General features: G+C 47.8%; 1 protein-coding gene across 1 annotated transcript; it reads left to right on the top strand.

Moving 5' to 3' along the window:
- Positions 1-233: 233 nt before the first annotated feature.
- Positions 234-19,534, top strand: PLAAT5 (phospholipase A and acyltransferase 5). The gene is made up of 6 exons (XM_043581479.1): positions 234-387; positions 1,035-1,119; positions 3,262-3,370; positions 15,022-15,130; positions 17,174-17,436; positions 19,263-19,534. The coding sequence occupies exons 1-6, from the start codon at positions 297-299 to the stop codon at positions 19,353-19,355; spliced, it is 750 nt and encodes a 249-aa protein (XP_043437414.1). The 5' UTR covers positions 234-296; the 3' UTR covers positions 19,356-19,534.
- The last annotated feature ends 2,744 nt before the right edge of the window (positions 19,535-22,278 follow it).

The following is a 22,278-nucleotide window of genomic DNA, read 5'->3' as shown; positions in this document are numbered from 1 at the left end:
AACGTCTGGCTTCTGCAGCGAGGTCGGATGGCACACCCCCGCCTCCGTGCCTACTGGCCCGCGTGGCCTTCCGCCCCACGGATGACCTCCGCCGCCGCCCTCCCCCGCCTTTCCCGGGCCTCCAGGCGCCCCCGTTCGCGCCCTCTCTGTTCCCTCGGCGGTGCGCGCGGCGCCCCGCGCGCCCCCGCCGTTGGCCGCGCGCCCCGCGTTCCGGGATTCGCGCCCCTCCGTCCGCGGCTCCGCCGACCTGGGGCAGAGCCGCCTGGGCCGCGCCGGCGCCGAGCCGCAGCCGCGGGATGGGCCTGAGCCCGGCCGCCCCCGGGAAGAGCAGGCTCCGCCTCTCCCGCTCCCCCGGGCCCCGCCCCAAACCCGCGTCCGGAGCCGCAAGTACGCGGCCCAGTCGTGACCCCGTCGGCCCGGGCGCCGCCGCTGCAACCGGGCCCCTCCCCACCGAGCCGCCGCGCCCCGGCCTGGAGGCCCTACTGGGAGGTTCTCGGACCCCCGCCCCGAGAAGTCACCGGAGTTGTCTTCCAGGCCCCTTCTCGTAGCTACGTGTTGATGGCGCGAAATGCCGGTTAACCGGAACGAGTGCACGCTCGGGAGGGAGCGTTTGATGTTCATTTCATCAGAGCGAGCCCTGCGACTCTGTTTGGGGGCGGAAGGGCTAGCGGGGTGGCAGTCCCGGGCAGGCGGAGTTGAGAACGGCTCTAGGGTTCTAGCTCCTCAGAAGCTTCTGCTGCCGGGTTTAGTCCCGGGATTTCTGGGCTCTCCCTCCACCTTCTTCCCCATTCTATCCCGGAGAGTTCCGAAGTCTTTCCTAACCGGAGGAGCCGAGACCTCTCCAGCACCTAGTCCCACAGCCCCCTTCGTTTACCCCCCATGTTGACTGAGGGCTGACCAGGCCAGGCTGGAGCTCGGAGCCACCTTCACAGAGATGTCCGAGGCGCTCCCTCCAACTCTCCCTTCACAGATTTCACGGTCTGTAGGAGGCAGTTGTGGTTTAAATAGCATCTTCCCTCCCCTCTCCCCCTTAGAAATATCCTCTCAAGCGTTGGTCCAGCTCTCTCCCAAGCACCTGCAGCAGGGAACCTCAGAACTGGACAGAAGCGTCCAGGAGGGGTAAGAGTCACCCTATGGAGGGACTGGCTTTTAGGGTGGGGGGAGTCTTTTGAAGAACCGACTTTGATGGCAGCTCTTGTAATTCCGGAGGTGGTTTTCAGAGGCACCAGCCTACCATTAACCAGTAAACGGAAGGCTCGAAGGCTCGCGTGCTCCTAATAATAACCAGATTGTGACCAGGGCTTGGGGCCACTGACAGGACCTGCCTTGCGGCAGTTCTAGTCACAATGTCTTGCCCAGAGCCCTGAGGACGGAATCGCTTTAGAAGAACGCTTACAATGTGGCCAGTTGGTCTCACTAATGAATGATGAGATCTTCTTGCAAATTTCCTTAATTCACTTTAACTGAAACCGCGGTTTGCTTCTTTTGAAGATGTTAAGGGTCTAAAAGTTCCCCAAAGAGCTATGTTGAAAAGGAGGGTTCTGTCCACTCCCATACACTATACTTTGGAGAAGAGGTGAAGCATAGGGAAAGGTCAAGAAAATGCCATTTTTTTGGTTGGTAATGTACCAGACGTGTACATATGGTCTCTCATTTAACTGTCTTGGGAATTCTGAGAAAAATACTTTCATCTCTGTTTTATAGATAATCAAACTGATGTTCAGACAGATTTATTTACTAGCTCAAGGTTGGACAGCAAATATCAGAGTCAGGATTCAAACCCACGTCTTTTTTTTTTTTTTTTTTAAGATTTTATTTTGGGGGGGGGCACCTGGCTGGTTCAGTTGGTTGAGTGTCCCAACTTTGGCTCAGGTCATGATCTCACTGTTCGTGAGTTCGAGCTCCCTATCAGGCTTTGTGCTGACAGCTCAGAGCCTGCTTCAGATTCTGTCTCCTTCTCTCTCTGCCCCTCCCCGACTCACACTCTGTCTCCAAAATAAATACTAAAAATTTTTTGTAAAGATTTTATTTTATTTTTATTTAAAAAATTTTTGAAGTTTATTTATTTATTTATTTATTTATTTATTTGACAGAGACAGAGACAGCGTGAGTGAGGGAGGAGCGGGGGGGGGGGGTGGGGGGCGGTGGGGGGCGGAAAGAGAGAATCCTAAACAGGCTCCATACTGTCAGCACATAATCGGATGCGGGGCTCGAACTCACGAGATCGTGAGATCATGACCTGAGCTGAAACCGAGAGTTGGATGCTCAACTGACTGAGCCATCCAGGCTCCTCAAAGATTTTTTTTTTTTTTTTTTTGAAGTGATCTCCAAACCCAATGTAGGGATTGAACTCACAACCCTGAGATTAGGAGTCACGTGCTCCTAAGGCTCTACCGACTGAGCCAGCCATGTGTCTTTTTGACCCCAATATATTTCACCACACTATCCCAAAGCCTATTCCTGCCTTTGGTTTCAGCCCTCTCCTGCAACATTTTGTTGAAGGGACAAAATCTACTGATTTCTTTCATGACACTTGGAGTTACACTGTTGTGGCCTAATGAGATTTCTCAGAAATATGGAGCAAGTTGTGGGAAGAAACAGCTCAAGAGTTCAAGGGGCTTGCCTCTCACAGCTGGACCAGAAGAGAGAAGGGAGGGAGCAGAGTTGTACTGCATTTCATTAGAAGCCATTATGTACTATTACCAGTTTTTTAAAGCTATGTGCAAGTGTCCCTTTGATAAGTAAGATTATCAGCAATTTAAAAAAAAAATCCTGAGAGTTACTCATTGCTATCATTAGCATTTTAAACAATCGTCTGAAAAGCAGTAAATGGCAGTGATTTTGTACGACAGCTAAATGCGTGATCGCAGAAACAAGCCTTGGGGAAAATGTTTCCTAGAATTTGAAAATTGAAAGGTATCTTAAAATCCCACATCTGAAGTGATGCAGAATTTCCAGTATTTGTGAAATAGTGTGATTTGTTGGGGCGCCTGGGTGGCGCAGTCGGTTAAGCGTCCGACTTCAGCCAGGTCACGATCTCGCGGTCTGAGAGTTCGAGCCCCCGCGTCAGGCTCTGGGCTGATGGCTCAGAGCCTGGAGCCTGTTTCCGATTCTGTGTCTCCCTCTCTCTCTGCCCCTCCCCCGTTCATGCTCTGTCTCTCTCTGTCCCAAAAATAAATAAAAAACGTTGAAAAAAAATTTAAAAAAATAAAAAAAGAAATAGTGTGATTTGTTAACTACGTGATCCCAACATTCATTTAGGGAGGAGCCCGGAGTTAACTTGGAGACCACACCCAACCAGAAAAGAGCAGAGTCACATTCAACCCCGAAGCCTGAGAGCACAAGCAAGTTAGCAAAGCAAGCCGCCAAGGTGGGCATCACAAGAATTCTTAGCGCGTATCTTTAACGTGCCTGTGGCTTCTCTGCAGACTGTTTTACTTTATTTAGACTGTGTGGCAGGTTGAACTGCCTAGCGACTTGGGATGTTGGATATGCCTTCAAAAATTCTTTAAACACAGCTTTGTTGAAGTCTTCATTGAACTTTATTGAGGTATAAATGACATGCAATAAATTGCACATATTTAGAATATATAGAGTTGGATGTGTTGTGACATATGGGTGCACCCACGAGACCATCACCGTAATCAAGATAATGAACATCTCCATAACTTACGAAACTTTGTTTCCCTTTGTAAATCCCCCCCCCCCCCCCGCTTCTCACCTGCATCCCCAGGAATCACCTGATCTGTTTTATGTCACTGTATATTAATTTGCATTTTCTAGACATTTATGTAAAAGAAATCATATCGTACATGCCCTTTTTGTCCATCTCCTTTCACATGATTTCATGTAATTATTTAAAGTTGTATCCAGGGGCGCCTGGGTGGCTCAGTCAGTTAAGTGTCTGACTTTGGCTCACGTCATGATCTCGTGGCTCGTGAGCTCGAGCCCCGCGTCGGGCTTTGTGCCGACAACTCTTCAGATTCTGTCCCCGTCTCTCTCTGCCCCTTCCCCCGCTCACTCACTGTCTCTCTCTCAAATATAAATAGACATTAAAAACAATTAAGTTGTATCCATATTGTTGGGTGTTATTAATAGTGGATTCCTTTTTACTACTGAGTAGTATTCCATTTTTTTTTCATTCACCTCTTGATGGGCATTTGAGCTGTTCCCAGTCTCTGGCTCTTACAAATAAAGCTTCTGCGGACATTTGTGCACGAGTCATTGTACAGACATATGCTGTCTTTTCTCTTGGGTGAATACGTAGGAATGAAATGGCTAGATCGTACGGTAGATGTATGTTTAACCCACTGTTTTCCAAACTGTGCCATTTTACATTCCCACCAGAAGTGTGTGAACGTTCAAGTTCCTCCGTGTCCTCGTCAGCATTTGGTATAGTTAGTGTCTAATGTTAGCTATCCTAATAAGTATGTAGGGATCTCATTGTGGTTTTAATTTGTATTTCCCTAGTGACTAATGATATTGCACATCTTTTCATGTGTTTATTTGCCATTCACATATATCCTACTTGGTGAAGTGTCCAAATCTTTTGCCCATTGTTTGCCTTGGGTTTGTGTGTTTGGGAGTTCTTCAGACATTCTGTGTGCAAGCCCTTCATCAGATACGTGCTTTGCAGTATTCTCTCTCGAGCAGGGGAGTGGGGCAGAGGGAGAAAGAGAGAATATCAGGGCCTGATCCCACCACTCCAGGATCACAACCTGAGCTGAAATCAAGAGTTGGACACTCAGCCGACTGAGCTACTCAGCTACCCCTAGATATTTTAAAGTTTTAGTTTTTTTTTTTTTTTTACATTTACATTTACATCTTTGATACATATTGAGCTATATGGTGTGAGGTACAGATTGAAGTTTTGTTTTGTTTTGTTTTCCTTATGAATATCCCGTTGTGTTGGCACCATTTGTTGAAAAGACCATTCTTTCTCCATTGAGTTGTCTTTGTACCTGCGTAAAACCCAGTTATCTGCGTACTGTAAGTCTCTTCCGGAGCTCTCTGTTTTGTTCTGTTGATCCTACTTGTCTTTTGTGGGGCTAGTACCGTACTATTTTGATTACTATAGCTTTATAATAACTCCTAAAATCAAGTAATGTTAGTCCTCCAACTACAGAGGACTCTACAGAAAGCCTTCCGGGATTTTGATGGGAATCACATCAAATCTTTTTTTTTTTTTTTTTTTTAATTTTTTTTTTCAACGTTTATTTATTTTTGGGACAGAGAGAGACAGAGCATGAACGGGGGAGGGGCAGAGAGAGAGGGAGACACAGAATCGGAAACAGGCTCCAGGCTCCGAGCCATCAGCCCAGAGCCCGACGCGGGGCTCGAACTCCCGGACCGCGAGATCGTGACCTGGCTGAAGTCGGACGCTTAACCGACTGCGCCACCCAGGCGCCCCTGACATCAAATCTTTAAGAGAATTGATGTCTTAACAATATTGAGTCTCCTGTCCCATGAGCAAGATGTGCTGTTTATTTCTGTCATTTCCTTCAGCAATGGTTTATAAATTTCAGCATACAGATCTAGCACCTCTTTTGAAAGATTTTCAGATCTTTGGTCAGTATTTAATATTTTTTGATACCCCTGAAATAGCTTAAATTTTTTTTTCAGATTTCAATTTTGAAAATTTAAACTGAAAAAAATGTTAATTTCTGACCGTTTGTTGCTAGTAATCGGAAATACTTTTTAAGTTTATTTATTCATTTTGAGACTGCACGCGTGTGAGACAGGGCATGAGCAGGGGAGGGGCAGAGAGAGAGGGAGAGAAAGAATCCCAAGCAGGCTCCGTGCTGTCAGCATGGAGCCCAGGATGGGGCTCGATCCTATGAACCATGAGATCATGACCTGAGCGGAAATCAAGAGTCAGACGCTTACCCAGCCGAGCCCCCCACAATTGACTTTTGTAGATTTACCTTGAACCTTACTTACTTACTTTAGTATTCTTTGGGGGGTAGATTCCAATAGACCTTTTACATAGGTGATCACATCATCTGCAAATAAAGACGGTTTGGCATTTTCTTTTCTAATCTGGATGCCTTTATTTATTTTTTATCTTCAATTGCACTAGCTGGGAATTTCAGTACGATGCTTAATAGCAGGGTGCCAGCAGATGTTTGTCTCATTCTTCAACTTAAAGGGAAAACATCCAGTCTTTACCATTTAGCATGATGTAAGCTGTAGGTTTTTCATAGAGCCATTTTATCAGATCTTTTTATCCCTTTTAAAATTTGTTGAGAGCTTTTTTTTTTTTTTTTTAAATCAGGAATAGACATTGAACTTTAACAAGTGCTTTTTCTGTACCTATTGAGATCACAGTTTTCCTTTTTTAGTTTGAATTACACTGAGTGGTGCTCAAATGTTCTAACAACCCTGAAATACTGGGTTGGGGGGGGGGAACCCACGCATGGCCATGATGTATCCTTTTTATACATTGTTTGATTCGATTTATAGGATTTGGCTTAGGATTTTTGTATTTATATTCATAAAGGATATTGATCTGTAATTTTATTTTCTTGTAATTGGCTGGTTCTGTATTAGGGTAATGCTCGCCTTATGGATTGAGTTTGGAAGTATTCTCACTTCACAATATTCTGTGTAGGATTCATATCATTTCTTCCTTTCATGGTTGGTAGAATTTACCAGTGAAGTCATTTGGGCTTAGAGTTTTCTTTGTGGGAAGAATTTTAATTACAAGGCTACAAGAATTTTAACTACAAACCCTTGGTAGATATGGGGTGGTCACATGATCTGTTTCTTCGTGAGTGAGCTTTAATGGCTTGTGTCTTCAAAGAATCTCCGCCATTCTTACAATTTGTCAAATTTATGGGCATGAAGTTGTTTGTAATATTCCCTTACTGCCCATTTACTATCTGCAGAATGTGTAATAATGTCATCTCTCTCATCCCTGATATTGGTAACTTTTGTCTTTTTATTTTTCTAACCAGTTTGGTTAGAGTTTTATCAATTTTATTGGTTTTCTCGAAGACCTCGCTTATGATTTCATTGATTTTCTTTTATTGTTTTCTATTTTCTGTATCTCTGCTGCTGCCCCATTTGTTATCATTTCCTTTCTTCTCCTTACTTTGGTGTTATTTCACAATTCTTATTTATTTATTTGTTTATTTTTTTGAGACAGAGAGAGAGAGAGAGAGAGAGAGAGAGTGTGTGTGTGTGTGTGTGTGTGTGTGTGAGTAGGGGAGCGGTAGAGGGAGAGAGAGAGAATCTTAAGCAGGTTCCGTGCCCAGTGCAGACCCTGACATGGGGTTCAAACTCTCGACCATGAGGTCATGACCTGGGTTGAAATCAGGAGTCAGTGGCTTAACTGAGCCACCCAGGCACCCCTCACATTTCTTTGTTAATGTCTTAAGGTGGAAGTGGAGGTCATCGATTTCAGACCTTTCTTCCTTTCTATTATAGGCATTTATGACTATAAACTTCCCCGTTTAACACACTTCATATGGTTTGAATCCATTTGAAATTTATTGAGACTTGCTTTATGGCCCGAAATATGGTCCATCTTGGTAAATGTTCTGTTAGCTCTTGAGAAGACTGTGTATTTTGCTATTATTGGTTGGGGTATGCTATAAATATCAGTTAGGCCAAGTTGGTTCATAGTGTTATTCAGGTCTTATGTTAATATTTTTCTATTAATTGTATAGAGGAGTATGAAATTTCTGAATATGATTATGGATCTGTTTCTTTCTTTGCAGTTTTATCAGTTCATTCTTGATGAATCATGGGGCCTGTTATTAGACATGTAGACAGTTAGGGTTATTATTTATTCTTGATAAACTGATTCCCTTATTATGAAATTACTTTCTTTATCACTAGTAATATTCTTTGCTTTGAAATCTACTTTGATAGTATAGCCACTCTAGCTTCCTTTTTTTAATTTATGTTTATTTTTTATTTTTTATTTATTTTTTATGTTTTTATTTATTTCTGAGAGAGAGAGAGAGAGAGACTGAGCACGAGTGGGGGAGGAGCAGAGAGAGAAGGAGACACAGAATTCGAAGCAGGCTCCAGGCTCTGAGCTGACAGCAGAGAGCCCGATGCGGGGCTCGAACCCATGAACCATGAGATCATGACCTGAGCCAAAGTCGGACTCTCAACCAACTGAGCCACCCAGGCGCCCCAGTATAACTTCCTTTCAATTAGTGCTAGCATGGCATAACATTTTCTTGCTTTTGCTTGTAACCTATTTATGCATTTATATTTCAAATATGTTTCTTAATAATTTTTTTTTTCAACGTTTATTTATTTTTGGGACAGAGAGAGACAGAGCATGAACAGGGGAGGGGCAGAGAGAGAGGGAGACACAGAATCGGAAACAGGCTCCAGGCTCTGAGCCATCAGCCCAGAGCCCGACGCGGGGCTCGAACTCACGGACTGCGAGATCGTGACCTGGCTGAAGTCGGACGCTTAACCGACTGCGCCACCCAGGCGCCCCTCAAATATGTTTCTTGTACGCAGCATAGAGTTGGGTTTTGCTTTTTAATCCAATCTAACAGTCTCTACCTTGTTTTTTTTTTTTTTATGTTTATTTATTTTTGAGAAAGAGAACATGAGCAGGGGAGGGGCAGAGAGAGAGGGGGACAGAGGATCTGAAGTAGGCTCTGCACTGACAGCAAAGAGCCTGATGTGGGGCTAGAACTCACAAACCCTGAGATTATGACCTGAGCCAAAGTCGGACACTTAACTGACTGAGCCACCCAGGTGCCCCAAACTTTACCCCTTTAAAGTGTATAATTATAATGCACGGGTTTTTAGTACATTCAGAGTTGTGCAGCCATTGTCGCTAAAAAATCTTAGAACGTTCTCAATATTCTCAAAAACTTCTCTACCCGTTATCAGTCACTTCCCGGTTTCCCTCTGTCCTAGTACCTGGGAACCCTACTTTTTGTCTCTATGGATTGACCTATTCTAGACATTTCATGTTAATGAAATTCAGTATGTGTTTTTTTGTGTCTGGCTTCTTTGACTTAACATAATGTTTATGAGGCTTGTCCGTGTTGTAACATGTAGCGGCCCTTCATTCATGTTTATTGGTGAATAATATTCCATTGTTTGTATAGACCACGTTTTGTTTAGCCATCCATCATCAGTTGATGGACGTTTAGGTTGTTTCCATCTTTTGGCCATTGTGAATATCGCTGCTACGAACATTCATGTGCAAGTGTGGACATAGGTTTTCAATTCTCTTGGATGTAAGTTACCTTTTATTTTAAATTACAGGCTTTTTTAACGTTTATTTATTTTTGAAGGAGAGAGAGAGAGAGAGAGACAGAGTGCGAGGAGGGGAGGGGCATAGAGAGAGGGTGACACAGACCCAGAAACAGGCTCCAGGCTCTGAGCTGTCAGCACAGAGTCCGACGGGGGGCTCGAACCCACAAACTGCGAGATCATGACCTGAGTCAAAGTCGGATGCTCAACCGACTGAGCCACCCGGGCGCCCCCAGTCAGTTGCCTTTGAAAAGAACTGAAGTTATAAGAAAAAAATGAAGAGATTGGACCCAGTGTTTTTGAAGGTATCTTCTGGAGGTGGTTTTAGTGTGATATGATTCTAGGTGCTGAGAGTTGGCTGCAGAAGTTGACTATCCCAGTTACTGTGGGTTCATTAAGACCCTCTGCATTGTACTCGCTTAAAGGAGGTGAGACTTTTGACCTCTTTAGTCAAATAATGATCCTGACAGTCAAAGGTTTTTATTTCTCATTTTGTGATAGAAGAGGAAAGTGCCAGTCGAGTTGGTCTTAGTTATATTGTTCAGGAATGTAGCATTGTCGATGATTAGAACATTATTACCAGGCCAATGGATGATCAAGTCCAGCCACCAATAAGAATTTCCATCTCTGGGGCGCCTGGATGGCTCAGTCAGTTAAGGGGCCGACTTCGGCTCAGGTCACGATCTCGTGGTCTGTGAGTTCGAGCCCCGCGTTGGGCTCTGTGCTGACAGCTCGGAGCCCGGAGCCTGTTTTGGATTCTGTGTCTCCCTCTCTCTGACCCTCGCCCGTTCATGTTCTGTCTCTCTCTGTCTCAAAAATAAATAAACGTTGAAAAAAAAATTTTATATAAAAAAAAAAAAGAATTTCCGTTTCTCCTTGAAGGGTATTTTGACAAGACACTATGCCAACTTCCAGAATGTTTCAAGACCATTTTGTTCAAATGGTACTCTAAGGACTGACTTAGCTTAACAGAGAGCAGAGCAAGTGGGTAGCAGTCATAAATGTTCACGAAGCCCCCATATTGCACAATATATAACAAGGTTGATATTTTTGTAAGTGTTTTCAGTTTGGTACTTTACCAAGTCAGACTCTTTAGCAAGCTTTATGATGTGGGAAGTTGCTGTTGCCCTTCTAGCTGCGGGGAGGACATCACCTTCGACATTTTAGAAGATTGTTTTTATTTTTATTATTTATTTATTTATTTATTTAATTTTTTATTTTTATTTAAAAAAATTTTTTTTCAACGTTTTTTATTTATTTTGGGACAGAGAGAGACAGAGCATGCACGGGGGAGGGGCAGAGAGAGAGGGAGACACAGAATCGGAAACAGGCTCCAGGCTCCGAGCCATCAGCCCAGAGCCCGACGCGGGGCTCGAACTCACGGACCGCGAGATCGTGACCTGAGTTGAAGTCGGACGCCCAACCGACTGCGCCACCCAGGCGCCCCATAATTTTTTATTTTTTAAAAAGTGTTTTATTTATTTTTGAGACAGAGAGAGACAGAGCATGAGCAGGGGAGGGGCAGAGAGAGAGAGAGAGAGAGGGAGACACAGAATCGGAAGCAGGCTCCAGGCTCTGAGCTGTCAGCACGGAGACCGACACGGGGCTTGAACTCATGAACTGTGAGATCATGACCTGAGCCGAAGCCAGACGCCCAACCGACTGAGCCACCCAGGCGCCCCTAGAAGATTGCTTTTAAACAGTCTTGCATTTTTTTTTTTAATTTTTTTTCAACGTTTTTACTTATTTTTGGGACAGAGAGAGACAGAGCATGAACGGGGGAGGGGCAGAGAGAGAGGGAGACACAGAATCGGAAACAGGCTCCAGGCTCTGAGCCATCAGCCCAGAGCCTGACGCGGGGCTCGAACTCACGGACCGCGAGATCGTGACCTGGCTGAAGTCGGACGTTTAACCAACTGCGCCACCCAGGTGCCCCCAGTCTTGCATTTTTAAGGGTAGGCTCTGGAATCTCATTTGATAACACTATAAGCAAAAAGCAGGTCTGTAGGACTCAATGTTACTGGCAAAAATGTAGTAAGAGATGAATAGGATTTTACTTAATAGCAGTGAAATAAGGACTATCGAAGTTTCCTTGGCTACATTAAAAAAAAAATTTTTTTTTAACGTTTATTTATTTTTGAGACAGAGAGACAGAGCATGAACGGGGGAGGGTCAGAGAGAGAGGGAGACACAGAATCTGAAACAGGCTCCAGGCTCCGAGCTGTCAGCACAGAGCCCGACGCGGGGCTCGAACTCACGGACTGTGAGATCATGACCTGAGCCGAAGTCAGACGCTTAACTGACTAAGCCACCCAGGCCCCCCCCCCCCTTTTTTTATTTAGCAAAGATCTGGAAGGATCCTTGCCCTCAAGGCCCTCACAGACTGTGTGGGGAAACAGGAAGTAGATAAGACTTACATTACAATGTGATAAGCAACATTATCAGGGGTCCTTGTAGGAGACTTTGTATATCATTGATACATGGTTTCATTCACTTCCCCCGTTTTAGAGAGTCCGGCTCTGGGTTTTATTTCTGAGATGTTGTCGGGGTCAGGGTCAGAGCTTAAAGTGGAATTCCTAATATTTGTGTCTTGAGGATTTTCTTACACCGCTGGCTTTCCTCATCCGCTCTAATACCTGGTCAGGGGTTGACCTGAGAGTCCATGCATTCTCGAAAAGGTCCCAGGGCTTCACCTTTTTACTCCTAGGATTTCAAATTCTTGCTCTTACCTTGTGATTTTGCTCTTGCAGGCAGGAACAAACCCACGACCCACTTCCCTACCACATCTGTCAGATTGATAAAACTTTCAGAAACATTATCCCGGGGCCTTACAAAATACCGGTTTTTCTCAGCAGGTGACTAATTCTGGGAGGAGGGTCAGAGCTGGGTTGCCCGTCTCTGCAAAGGGAATAAAAGGCAGGTGGATGGAACGTTTTGAAGTAACATCTGACTCCAAAGAGAGAGAGAGGGCACAGAGACCCTAATCTGGAATTGGAGATTGGAACATCACTTGGGACTGGAGGTTTGTCCCGGAGGCTATAGACGGTTCTATGAGGTCCATGAAATGCTGGGGAGGATAAAGTACAGGGAAAAGGAAGGACAAGACTTTGGAAAAGCCTCCAATGTAGCTATAACACTGGCTGCGATTAGAGTCACCTGGGGAGCGCTTAAAACTCTAGTCCCCAGGCCATACTCCAGATCAGTCTTACTTTTTATTATGTTTATTTATTTTTGAGAGAGAGAGAGAGTGTGTGTGTACGTGGGGAAGGAGCAGACAGAGAGGGAGACACAGAATCCGAAGCAGGCTCCAGGCTCTGAGCTGTCAGCAGAGAGCCCGACGCGGGGCTCGAACCCACGAACCACGAGATCATGACCTGAGCCGAAGCCGGACGCTTAACCGCCTGAGCCACCCAGGCGCCCCAGAGTCTTAATTTTTAAAAGTTCCCCAGGTCATTTTCATGTGCAACCAAGGTGGAGACCCAAAGCTCAATAAAATCAATTTAGTGATTTCTTAGAGAAAATCTAGCAAGGGGGTGGTAATTCTTGTTGACTATTGAGTCTGCTGTGAATCACATTCAAGTTTTTACCTTACTACCCCTATCCAGTGGTAATACTGCAGGTGAAGAGTATTAAGGAACAAAAGAAAACTCCTGAAAATTCTAAAATCCCCTCCTCTTCCCCAAAGAAAAGAACCGCCGACTAACACCTCTTGTGAATATAGATGTCAAAATCCTCAACAGAATCCCAGCAGACTGAATTCGTCAACACAGAAAGAGGATATACACCGTAACTGAGATTTCTCCCAGGTGTGCAAGTTGGGTATAACACCCTCAAATAAATTAATGTCATACACCATATTAATGAAGGACAGAAATAATGTGATCGTATCCTTGTACCCAGAAAAGGCAGTTAGCAAAATCAAGGTGAATGGCGGGCTGATGGACCCAGGGTTGCCTGGGGCTGGGGTTAGGAGATGGGAAGGTCCACACAGGCACGAGAAGTCTCTTCGGATGTTTAGGACAATCCACGTTCTCACTTGGATGGTGGCGATGGTTAAGCAAACTTTGTGAGTTTGCAACTTGGAAAAGAAACAGGTGAACCCCCTCCCACCCCCCTTTTATTTCCAGGAGGTTTGGCCCAGGCGAATGCTGTCCTTCGCCAGGGAAATAGAGCTGGGAACGGGGAGGTGAGCTATAGCCTTGAGGAAGTTAGGCTATGTGGGCAAATCGTTGCAAAGTTGGCGTAAGTGACAAGCCACTGTAAAGTTGACGGCTCGGTGGGGTGGTTTGATCGTCTAAACTGGCTCTGACCTTCCTTTCTCGGGGAGGAATCAGGGAACAGACCTTCTTCCCAGGACGAACAGGGATAGTTTAGGAGGGACGCACATTACAGAAGGAGGGATATGGGATAGGAAGGATATGAGAGTTTCTTCCTTTTTCTTTCTTTCTGTTTCTTTCTTCCTTCCTTCCTTCCTTCCTTCCTTTCTCTTTTTCTCTCTTTCTTTCTTTCTTTCTCTTTCTTTTTTAGTTCGGGTTTGCAATGGCAAAAAAGCATTTATTTTCTTTTTCTTTTTTTCCCTTGTTTTTATTGTGGTCAGAGCACTTAGCATGAGATCTACCCTCTTAGTAAATCTACCAACTGAGCCACACACAGGCGCACACACATACACCGTCTCCTCCTAGGCCTCTTTGAAGAGACAGAATATCAACATTCTGGGTCCAATCAAGAGATGGAAACACACAGTAGGTTAAACAGGGGGAGGTTTACTATAAAGAATTATTAAACTACGTAAGAGTAACTACAGGATATGAAGAAACTTGGGGCGCCTGGGTGGCTCAGTCGGTTAAGCATCTGACTTCGGCTCAGGTCACGATCTCATGGTTGGTGAGTCAGAGCCCTCCATCAGGCTCTCTGCAATCAGCATGGAGCCTGCTTTGGATCCCCCCCCCACCCCTCCCCCACTCGTTCTCTCTCTTTCTTTCTCTCTCAAAAATAAATAGACATTAAAAAAAAAAGATATGAAGAAACTCAGTATGGTCTCCCAGGGCTGAGGGAGAAAACTCAAGGAAGGACAGACTTGGAAGGGATTGAGACTCGGTTAGAGAGGTGAGCAGAGAAGTTTGGTTTGGCCAGGCTGGGACGGCACCGTGACTGCTGGGCAAATGCAACCCTTTGGAGTGTGTGTGGGGAGCTGGCATGCAGGGGAGGGGAGGACCCTTTGGACCACAGGTGGTCCACGTGGTGACCTGTAGAGGAAATCGGGACATCAGCAGGTGCAGGAAGTGTCTGGGCACTGATGTCTCCATCACAAGGGCCCCAGAAGGGTTATTGCCAGGCCAAGGCTGCAAGGTGATGGGGTCGGAGGGATCCGGCTCAGGCAGAGCTCCACTAGAAGTCCTCACACCCACACTACTGACCATCACCCTCCTCACCACCCCCCCACCCCCGCCCCTGCAGGAGAACCCCTTCCACAGTGCTCATTTTCAGGGAGAAAAGCTGAAAAGAGTTCCAGCACATATCGCAGAACTCATCTGGAGGGCGCATTTGGAACCAAGGGGCAATACGTTGATAGCTGGCACAGTTAGCCTCTGTGGCTTTCATAACGCGGGTGACAGCAGGAGGGGGGGTGGGTCCTTTGGTCCCGTGTGTGTGGAGAGAGCTTCTTGCCGCCGGGATTTCTGTAAAGCGATGGAATCCGGTGGCTTTAGGCTGAGCGGTAGCTGCTCTCCAAACCGGGTCCTTGGGCACATGCAGTTTCTTTCTTCGATCTTATTTCTTCCGTCACAGAGCAAACCGAGACCCAGACCTGGCGACCTGATTGAGATTTTTCGCATCGGCTATGAGCACTGGGCCATCTACGTGGAAGACGACTGTGTGGTCCATCTGGCTCCCCCGAGTAAGACTGGATACTCTACTGAAATGTTGATGTTGACATTGAAGTTAGCGGAGTGAAGAGAAATACAGTTCGTTATCATGTTCCTCAGCTGCTGCCTTTCGTTAGCCGTAGAGTTCTCGAAGCATTACCGGGCCTTAATTGAACTGGGTGATGGAGCCTGATCTCTTGTCTACCAAAACCCACTGAGTGTCCAGCCCTAAGGGAGATGGAAAGTCAGAAAGTGTCCCCCTGTTCCCTGAACCTCAGTCCCCCTTCCTCATATTTCTGAGGGTTCCCCGGGAGGAGTGCAGATGCTTACAGGTTCCGATCGTCCCCAAATGCTGCTTCCGGCTCCCTGATCGCTTGGGCCCCTCCGCCCGCCCTTGTCTCCCTGCGCTTTCCACCTGTCCGGGGCTTCTGGGCCTCATTGTGGACCCGGCTGTTCTTTCATTTGTCGACATTGCCTCCCACAAAGGCTGAGATGAAACTGGCAGCTGATTAAAACTTGAGTGGAGACCTGATGGGAGGAAGCCGGGAAACTGACAGAATAGAACAGAACAGGAAACGGACTCAGTTAACTGGTCGCCTGGGGCGAAGGGCCCTGGAGGAGCTGGAGAATATGCATATTCTTTGATGCCTTTGGAATTTTGCATCCTGTGCCAGGACTGCCTGTTCAGGATGGAATTACAGAAGGGCACTGGGACGGCTCACGGCTCTCACTGCCTGGGGCTCCGTCCTCCTCCTGGGGCCCAGACTCTCACCTGCTGGGACCTTCCAGCAGGGCAGAGCCCCTCTCCCATGCCCCGCCTACACCCGGACAAGGTAAAAAAACTGCTCCCCGTTATAGTTTCCTCCACCTCTCCTTCCCAGACTGAGTCCGGGAGCCTCTGTCTTGTATAACCAGAGAGGTCGCTAACAGTCACGTCCCCACCCTCCCCGTCAGATCTTCCTCTGAAAATGAATTCTGCTCCTCAGAGCTGAATTCCCTGCTGCCAGCTTTTGTAAAATCAGCAGAGAGTCTTCTAATACGGAAGGACAGAACAAGGGACACTTCTTGTTCTCAGACAACTTTCAGAGGAGGAGGGTACCCACCTTGGCGTATCCATATGGGCTCGGCAGAAACACAGTCTTGGTTTTAGATTGCGACCCTCCTGGTTCTGGGCAGGTGCTTGACCCTCTCTGAGCATCTGTGTCCTCTAAGGACTGAATATGATAACATAACCCCTTTCAAATGTTTCTCTTTTCGAATCCGTGGAATGCTGTCTCCAAATCCCAGTGTTTGAGTGGAGAGAAAGGCATCGTGGTTCTGGCTGGAAGCTGAGTGGGGTAGCAGCGAGAGGCCTGTCTGCTTGGGCTCCCCTGTGCCCAGCGGTGGCTGCAGAGGGAGGCAGGTCACGGAGCCCCACACCCGGGAGCTGACACTTAACCTGTAAGGGTGCTTAGCGCACGTTTGCAAAGATGCTGAAGTCTAGTTAGGAAAGCCAGACTCAAAACTCTTAGGACTCTGTCAGGTCAGTGCAACACAGGATGGAGTCCGGGGCTGTGACATAAGGTTCTTCTGGAGTTTTACAAGAGAGAGAGATTGCTGCGGGGGTTGACCGTGGGGAGTGCGGTGCAGGGTAAAAGTCTTCATGGGCAAGTTGGTCCCGGGCAACTCCTTTCGTCTGACTCCCATCCTCTTCCGTGCCTTTTGATTTTTGTTTAAGCGTATTTCTTTATTTTGAGAGACAGAACATGAGCGAGGGAGGGGCAGAGAGAGAGAGAGAGAGAGAGAGAGAGAGAGAGAATCCCAAGCAGGCTCTGCACGGATCAGTACAGAGCCCCAGGCGGGGCTCGAACTCACGAACTGTAAGATCCAAGAGTCGGATGCTTAACCGACTGAGCCACCAGGCGCCCCCTGCCATGCTTTTTATAGATGGTGAAGCCGAGGCCTCGGAGGGAAGCAGGTTGACCAACATCTTGGCCGGAGCCAGTGCTCTGCACACCCCCGCCCCCGCGCCCCCTCCCCCCCCCCAGCTGTCCCTTGCAGGTTTCCAGCTTGTGTTCATCTGGGTCTCTCTCTAGGTGAGGAATTTGAGGCCGGCAGTATCAGTTCCATCTTCAGCAACCGGGCCGTGGTGAAATACAGTCGCCTGGAGGACGTGCTGCACGGCTGCTCTTGGAAGATCAACAACAAGCTGGATGGGACGTACCTGCCCCTGCCCGTGGACAAGATCGTCCGGCGCACGAAGAAGATGATCAACAAGATGGTGCAGTACAGCCTGATTGATGGGAACTGTGAGCACTTCGTCAACAACCTCAGATACGGTGTGCCCAGGAGCCAGCAGGTAGGGTGCCTTTGGCTCCGCCGGTGGCTGCTTGCCCGGCTCTCCTGGGGCCTTGTCGTCCCGGTCACTGGTCGGAACGGTGCGCGGTGGCTTCGTATTCTTTGTTGCACTACTGGGCTTCTGCTTCTACGGGGCTTTACGGTTCAGGAGGTATTTTCACCGCTCGGAACCCACGGAGGACTGTAGAGCAAGGGCCCTGGGCCGAGTCCCAGCTTGGCCGTGTGTCTCCTTGGTCAAACCATTTTTATTTCTGAGACTGTTCTTTTACAGGATGGGGATGAACCGAGGTCCATACTTTATTGTTAAAGCTGCAAACTAGCGGCGACATGTGGCCCGCAGACGTGTTTTGCCTGGATGAGTAGTAGTTTCTTTTTTTTAATTTGAATGACTTGCCAGCATTTTTTTTAATGTTTATTTATTTTTGAGAGAGAGAGAGAGAGAGAGAGAGAGTGTGCGTTTGTGAGCAGGGGAGGGGCAGAGAGAGAGAAGCAGGCTCCAGGCTCCGTGCTGTCAGCACAGAACCTGACGCGGGGTTCGAACTCACAAAACTGTGAGATCATGACCTGAGTCGAAGTCGGACGCGTAACTGACTGAGCCCCTCAGGTGCCCCAAACAGCATTTAACCACGTAGAGATTTTATATAAAAGGATCTGGATTCACAGCCTCCCTAGAACAACTAATTGATCAGGCCGTCAGGCGCATATCCCTGCTTGCCGACACGCTGTGGGGCCAAGCGTGCCTGCCTCTTTAGACGGGGTGTGTGTGGCGGGGGTCAGGTATGCCACCTTCCAGTTTCACCCGCTTAACCTGCCTGGCCAGCCGGTGCTGTGTCTGAGTTTATGACTTCCCACCACACAGAGCGGAAGTAAATCCAACCAGGCACAGCCCACGTGTTCAAGAGCTTTGAAAACCTAAAGATCTGTGACAACTTGAGCGGCCCTTGTTTATATCCGGTCCTTACTAAAACCCCCTGAGATGAGTGGAGGACGTATTTGTCATCCCCTTTTTCATAGATGAAGAAGTCAGGACTTAAAAACTAAATAAGTAAAAATAAAGATTAATTGTGAGAAGAAAAAAAAAATACCAAGAATTAAAGGCAGGACGTAATTTTTCTGCTTTTTTTCCTACGTCTTTTTATGTTCTCTCTGGCTGCGGGGCTCAAATCCCAGTCTGTCTACTATTGCTGAGCGTGAGCGGGTCACCCAGCCCCCGCCCCTGCCCCCTCTACTTTGTGCACCTTTGGACTCTGTCCACTCCTGGCCCGTGCACCGTTCTTGGGAGGCCTCACTCCAGGGCCGAGGGCTTGGGGGTTCCGGTGTGAAGGATCGCCTGTCCCCTGAGCGTTTGTACGTGACAAGAAGACCCCCAAGGATCAGATGGATTATAGGGGGCCTTCTCTGGAGTGTGGGCCAAGCTTAGACACTAATTCACTTCGTGACTTTGTCCCAGTGAGTTTCGTCCAAGTGAGTCCCCCTCCGTGGCTCTCAGATTCCCTGTATGTTGGAATGAGGGCCCCTGTGGCTGTGCCGCTCTGAGATCCTTTGCCTCTGAGCCCTACACTGGAGGCAGACCCTGAGCCGAATGGACTCCGAGGGAAGAAGGGGGCCAGGAGCCGTGGATGCCCGTGGGGGAAAGGGAGAGCATCTGCCTCGGCTGTCCATCCCGGGCCATCCTGACCTCTCTCGAATCTTTGGAAATGTAGGCCAGCCAGGTCGCTTCCTCCTCTAGAAAAAGACTCCAGGCAGGCCGGTTCCTGAAGGGGAGGGGTGAGGTGGAGGGGTAGGGCGGGGCACAAGCCTCTGAGTGTGAACCCCTCTGCTCTGCAGGTGGAACACGCCCTGATGGAAGGCGCGAAAGCTGCCCGTGTGGTTATTTCAGCTGTGGTGGACAGCATACGGCCCAAGCCTGGCCCCGCCTGAAGGTGCTGGAAATTCCAGGCAGAGGAAGAACGGCTGCCACCAGCAAGGACAATCACAGCCCCTTTCCTCCCCTTGCCTTCTCTCGCCAGAGCTCCTCCCGAGAAAATCGGGAGCTTCTGGAGGAATCTCGAGTGTATCCAATTACCCCTCCAGAAATACATCCAATATATGTGATCATAGATCCATGGACTCTCCGGGTGAGAAGAACCGAATATTTATCATGCCTCCCCTAGGCGCCAGGCACCGTGCTAGGCATCATTTCATATACTTGTTTCATTTTATTCTCTGTGGGAAGGGTCTTGCTTGTTTCCGAGGCCGACTCTGGTCTGTGATGCCCGAATACCATCTGACACATCCCGGAAACCTCGGCTCAAACATTCCCAGAAACGAAGAGCTCTTCAGAAGTTCTTTTTCTTGAGCTAAACGCCTCCGGATTTTGCATTCATGCGAATGCTGCTCTTTCTGACCCACAGAGCTGTGCAGGGGGAGGAGGATTTTAAGGGAGCTCGTGACTTGCGATTCAGGGTCCTCGGTGCCTTAATCCGAGAAAATCTTTCTGGGATTTAAAAAAAATCATACATCAGCCTTGTTCTTCATTGTTTAACCACCCTCCCCCCCACTTAATTTTCTTCTTTTTAAAGTTTTTATTTTTGAGAGAGATTGCACGTGAAAGCAGGGTAGGAGCAGAGAGAGGGGGAGAGAGGCAGAGAACCTGATGCGGGGCTTGAACTTAGAAACCGCGAGATCATGACCTGGGCTGAAGGCAGACGCTTAACCGACAGAAACACCCAGGCACCTCCCACCCCCCACACTTTCAAGTATAATCAACATCACCATTTACTTTGCTTTTTTTTCTACCTTACAATTACCAGGAAATATAAATTGTTATTTTCACCGATTTCAGATGAATATTTCAAATGATTTACACAGTGGACTTCTGTGTGAACGAGGGAGGGGAAGCAGTGATTTTTGTGTGTTGACTCTTGTTGGTGTGATAGATCTAAAACTATGACCAGGGGGACGCCTGGGTGGCTCAGTCGGTTGGGCATCTGACTTCGGCTCGGGTCATGATCTCGCGGTTCGTGAGTTCGAGCCCCACGTCGGGCTCTGTGCTGACAGCTCGGAGCCTGGAGGCTGCTTCAAGTTCTGTGTCTTCCTCTCTCTCTCTCTCTGCCCCTCACCCACTTGTGCTCTGTCTCTGTCTCAAAAATAAATAAATGTAAAAAATAAATAAGCAAATAAAATAAAATAAAATAAAATAAAATAAAATAAAATAATGACCAGGGATGGTTGGTGCCCTTTGAGAGCTGAAGCCATCCAGGACAGCTAGAAAAGGGCTCCTGGAAAGGCTGGGAGAGCAGGACGGAACCCCCAAAGCATTTCACATAAGATCTGTCAGGATCTCCCGTGAGCCTTTCTCCTGTTTGGAGAAAGTAGACCTTCAGTGAAACTCTTCCATTTTTTCCCCCTTCCATTCTTTTCTTGGCGATCCAAACTTGACCGTATCCTCCTGTTTCTTCGATGCTCGAGTCTGGGTGTGCGTCTCTGTCTTCCACCCGCCCTGCCCGATGGCCTCCCTCTTTGCTTTGCGTGGCATTTCCAGGTGTCGGTAGAGAGAGCCTGTGCCCTCATTTCTGTGAATCGGGGATGAGCATAAAGCCATTACCTCTTATCGCTCCCATCATCTCCCCCGTACCCCCCCAAAATCCGCCGAGCCCCCCGATAACCTCTCCCTTCAGTCTCCTTACTCATTATGGTCTGGGTTGACACGTTGAAGCAGAATGCAGCCGCCAGGAATTTATATTTTCTGGAGTATATTCCTTTTAGTCTTAAATGAATTCAGTCGTGTATTAGTGACCCTTTTGATTCTGAGGATGAGACTTTGAACTCCCCGCCCCTTTTAATCCTTACTCGAATAAAGGGGATGTTGTTTGATCATCAAACAACTCCCCCACACCGGGGAGTGTTTTGGTGACTCCTAAACAAAGGGCTTATCCATCGCTTGCTTACGCTGGGGACAGAAAGATGCTTCCCTGGTTTCTTTTCGGGTTTGCACCCGGTGGGGCAGAGGGCCTCTGCCTGAACCCGTGAGCAGCGGTGGGGGGAACGGCAGGGAGAAGTTGAGTCGGTTGGAAGAGACCACCTGCCGGCTGGCCAGCCTCTGCTTCCCAGCTACCTGTAAAGCCGTGGGGTCTGGAATGTCCACCCCACACCTTGCAGACGTGGGGGCAGAGCTTCTTGAAGCGCCGTTTAAAACCCCGGGGCGGTGTCTGCGGGGTTCTTGGGTAAAAACTGAAATCTCTGCTTTGAACCCTGGGTGAGGGTTTTTACTCTCGCAGGTATAAGGGCTCATCCCCCCCTGTTCTGGGAAATCCGGAGGGAAAGCAATGGGAATGGAAGTGTTTCTGAGATGTCAGACCCGAATCTCTCGTTTGGGTGCTTATTTTTTTAGTGTGTATTCCTTTTCACTTTTGGGGGCTGGGCCGGGGGGGGGGGAGATGCGGTCAGTGGTGGTCTTGGTTCACTGGGCGTGTCACAGGGAAAGTCGGAGAACTTGAACGCGCTGTGTTCCCTCATGGCGGGGAGGGGGGCCCAGTGGCAGTGACACCTGAGCCGACAGGTGCTTCACGCAGTCCAGGTGCGTGGCTTACTGCTTGAGAGGCTGAATTCAGGAAAAAAAAAATTCAGAAATAAGTTCTGCCGAGGTTAAGTGGAGAGGGATTGGTAAAGGGATCTGGTTTCGCTGACTGGGAGCGGGACGTAGGGAGCAGAAAACAACAGTCAGTCGGGGATGCCAGCTGCATAAAAGAGGATGCAGCCCTCCACTGGGGCAGCAGGCCGGAGGCTAAGGGCGGAAATGGACAGAGGGGAGTCCTGGGACGCCAGGGGTAGCGATAAGCTGCTCCCCAGGTCCTGGTTTGAA

This window comes from Prionailurus bengalensis, chromosome D1 (genome assembly GCF_016509475.1).
Source record: "Prionailurus bengalensis isolate Pbe53 chromosome D1, Fcat_Pben_1.1_paternal_pri, whole genome shotgun sequence".
NCBI lineage: Eukaryota > Metazoa > Chordata > Mammalia > Carnivora > Felidae > Prionailurus > Prionailurus bengalensis.
Note: the sequence above shows the minus strand (reverse complement) of the source record. Positions and strands in the feature narration are given on the sequence as shown.

What these genes read in the sequence shown, in the direction of transcription:
- PLAAT5 (XM_043581479.1), top strand. Translation starts at nt 297, where the DNA reads ATGGGCCTGAGCCCGGCCGCCCCCGGGAAGAGCAGGCTCCGCCTCTCC. An exon ending in GACAGAAGCGTCCAGGAGGG is followed by an intron (nt 1,120 to 3,261) that starts GTAAGAGTCACC and finishes ACATTCATTTAG; the next exon opens with GGAGGAGCCCGGAGTTAACT. An exon ending in GTGTGCCCAGGAGCCAGCAG is followed by an intron (nt 17,437 to 19,262) that starts GTAGGGTGCCTT and finishes TCTGCTCTGCAG; the next exon opens with GTGGAACACGCCCTGATGGA.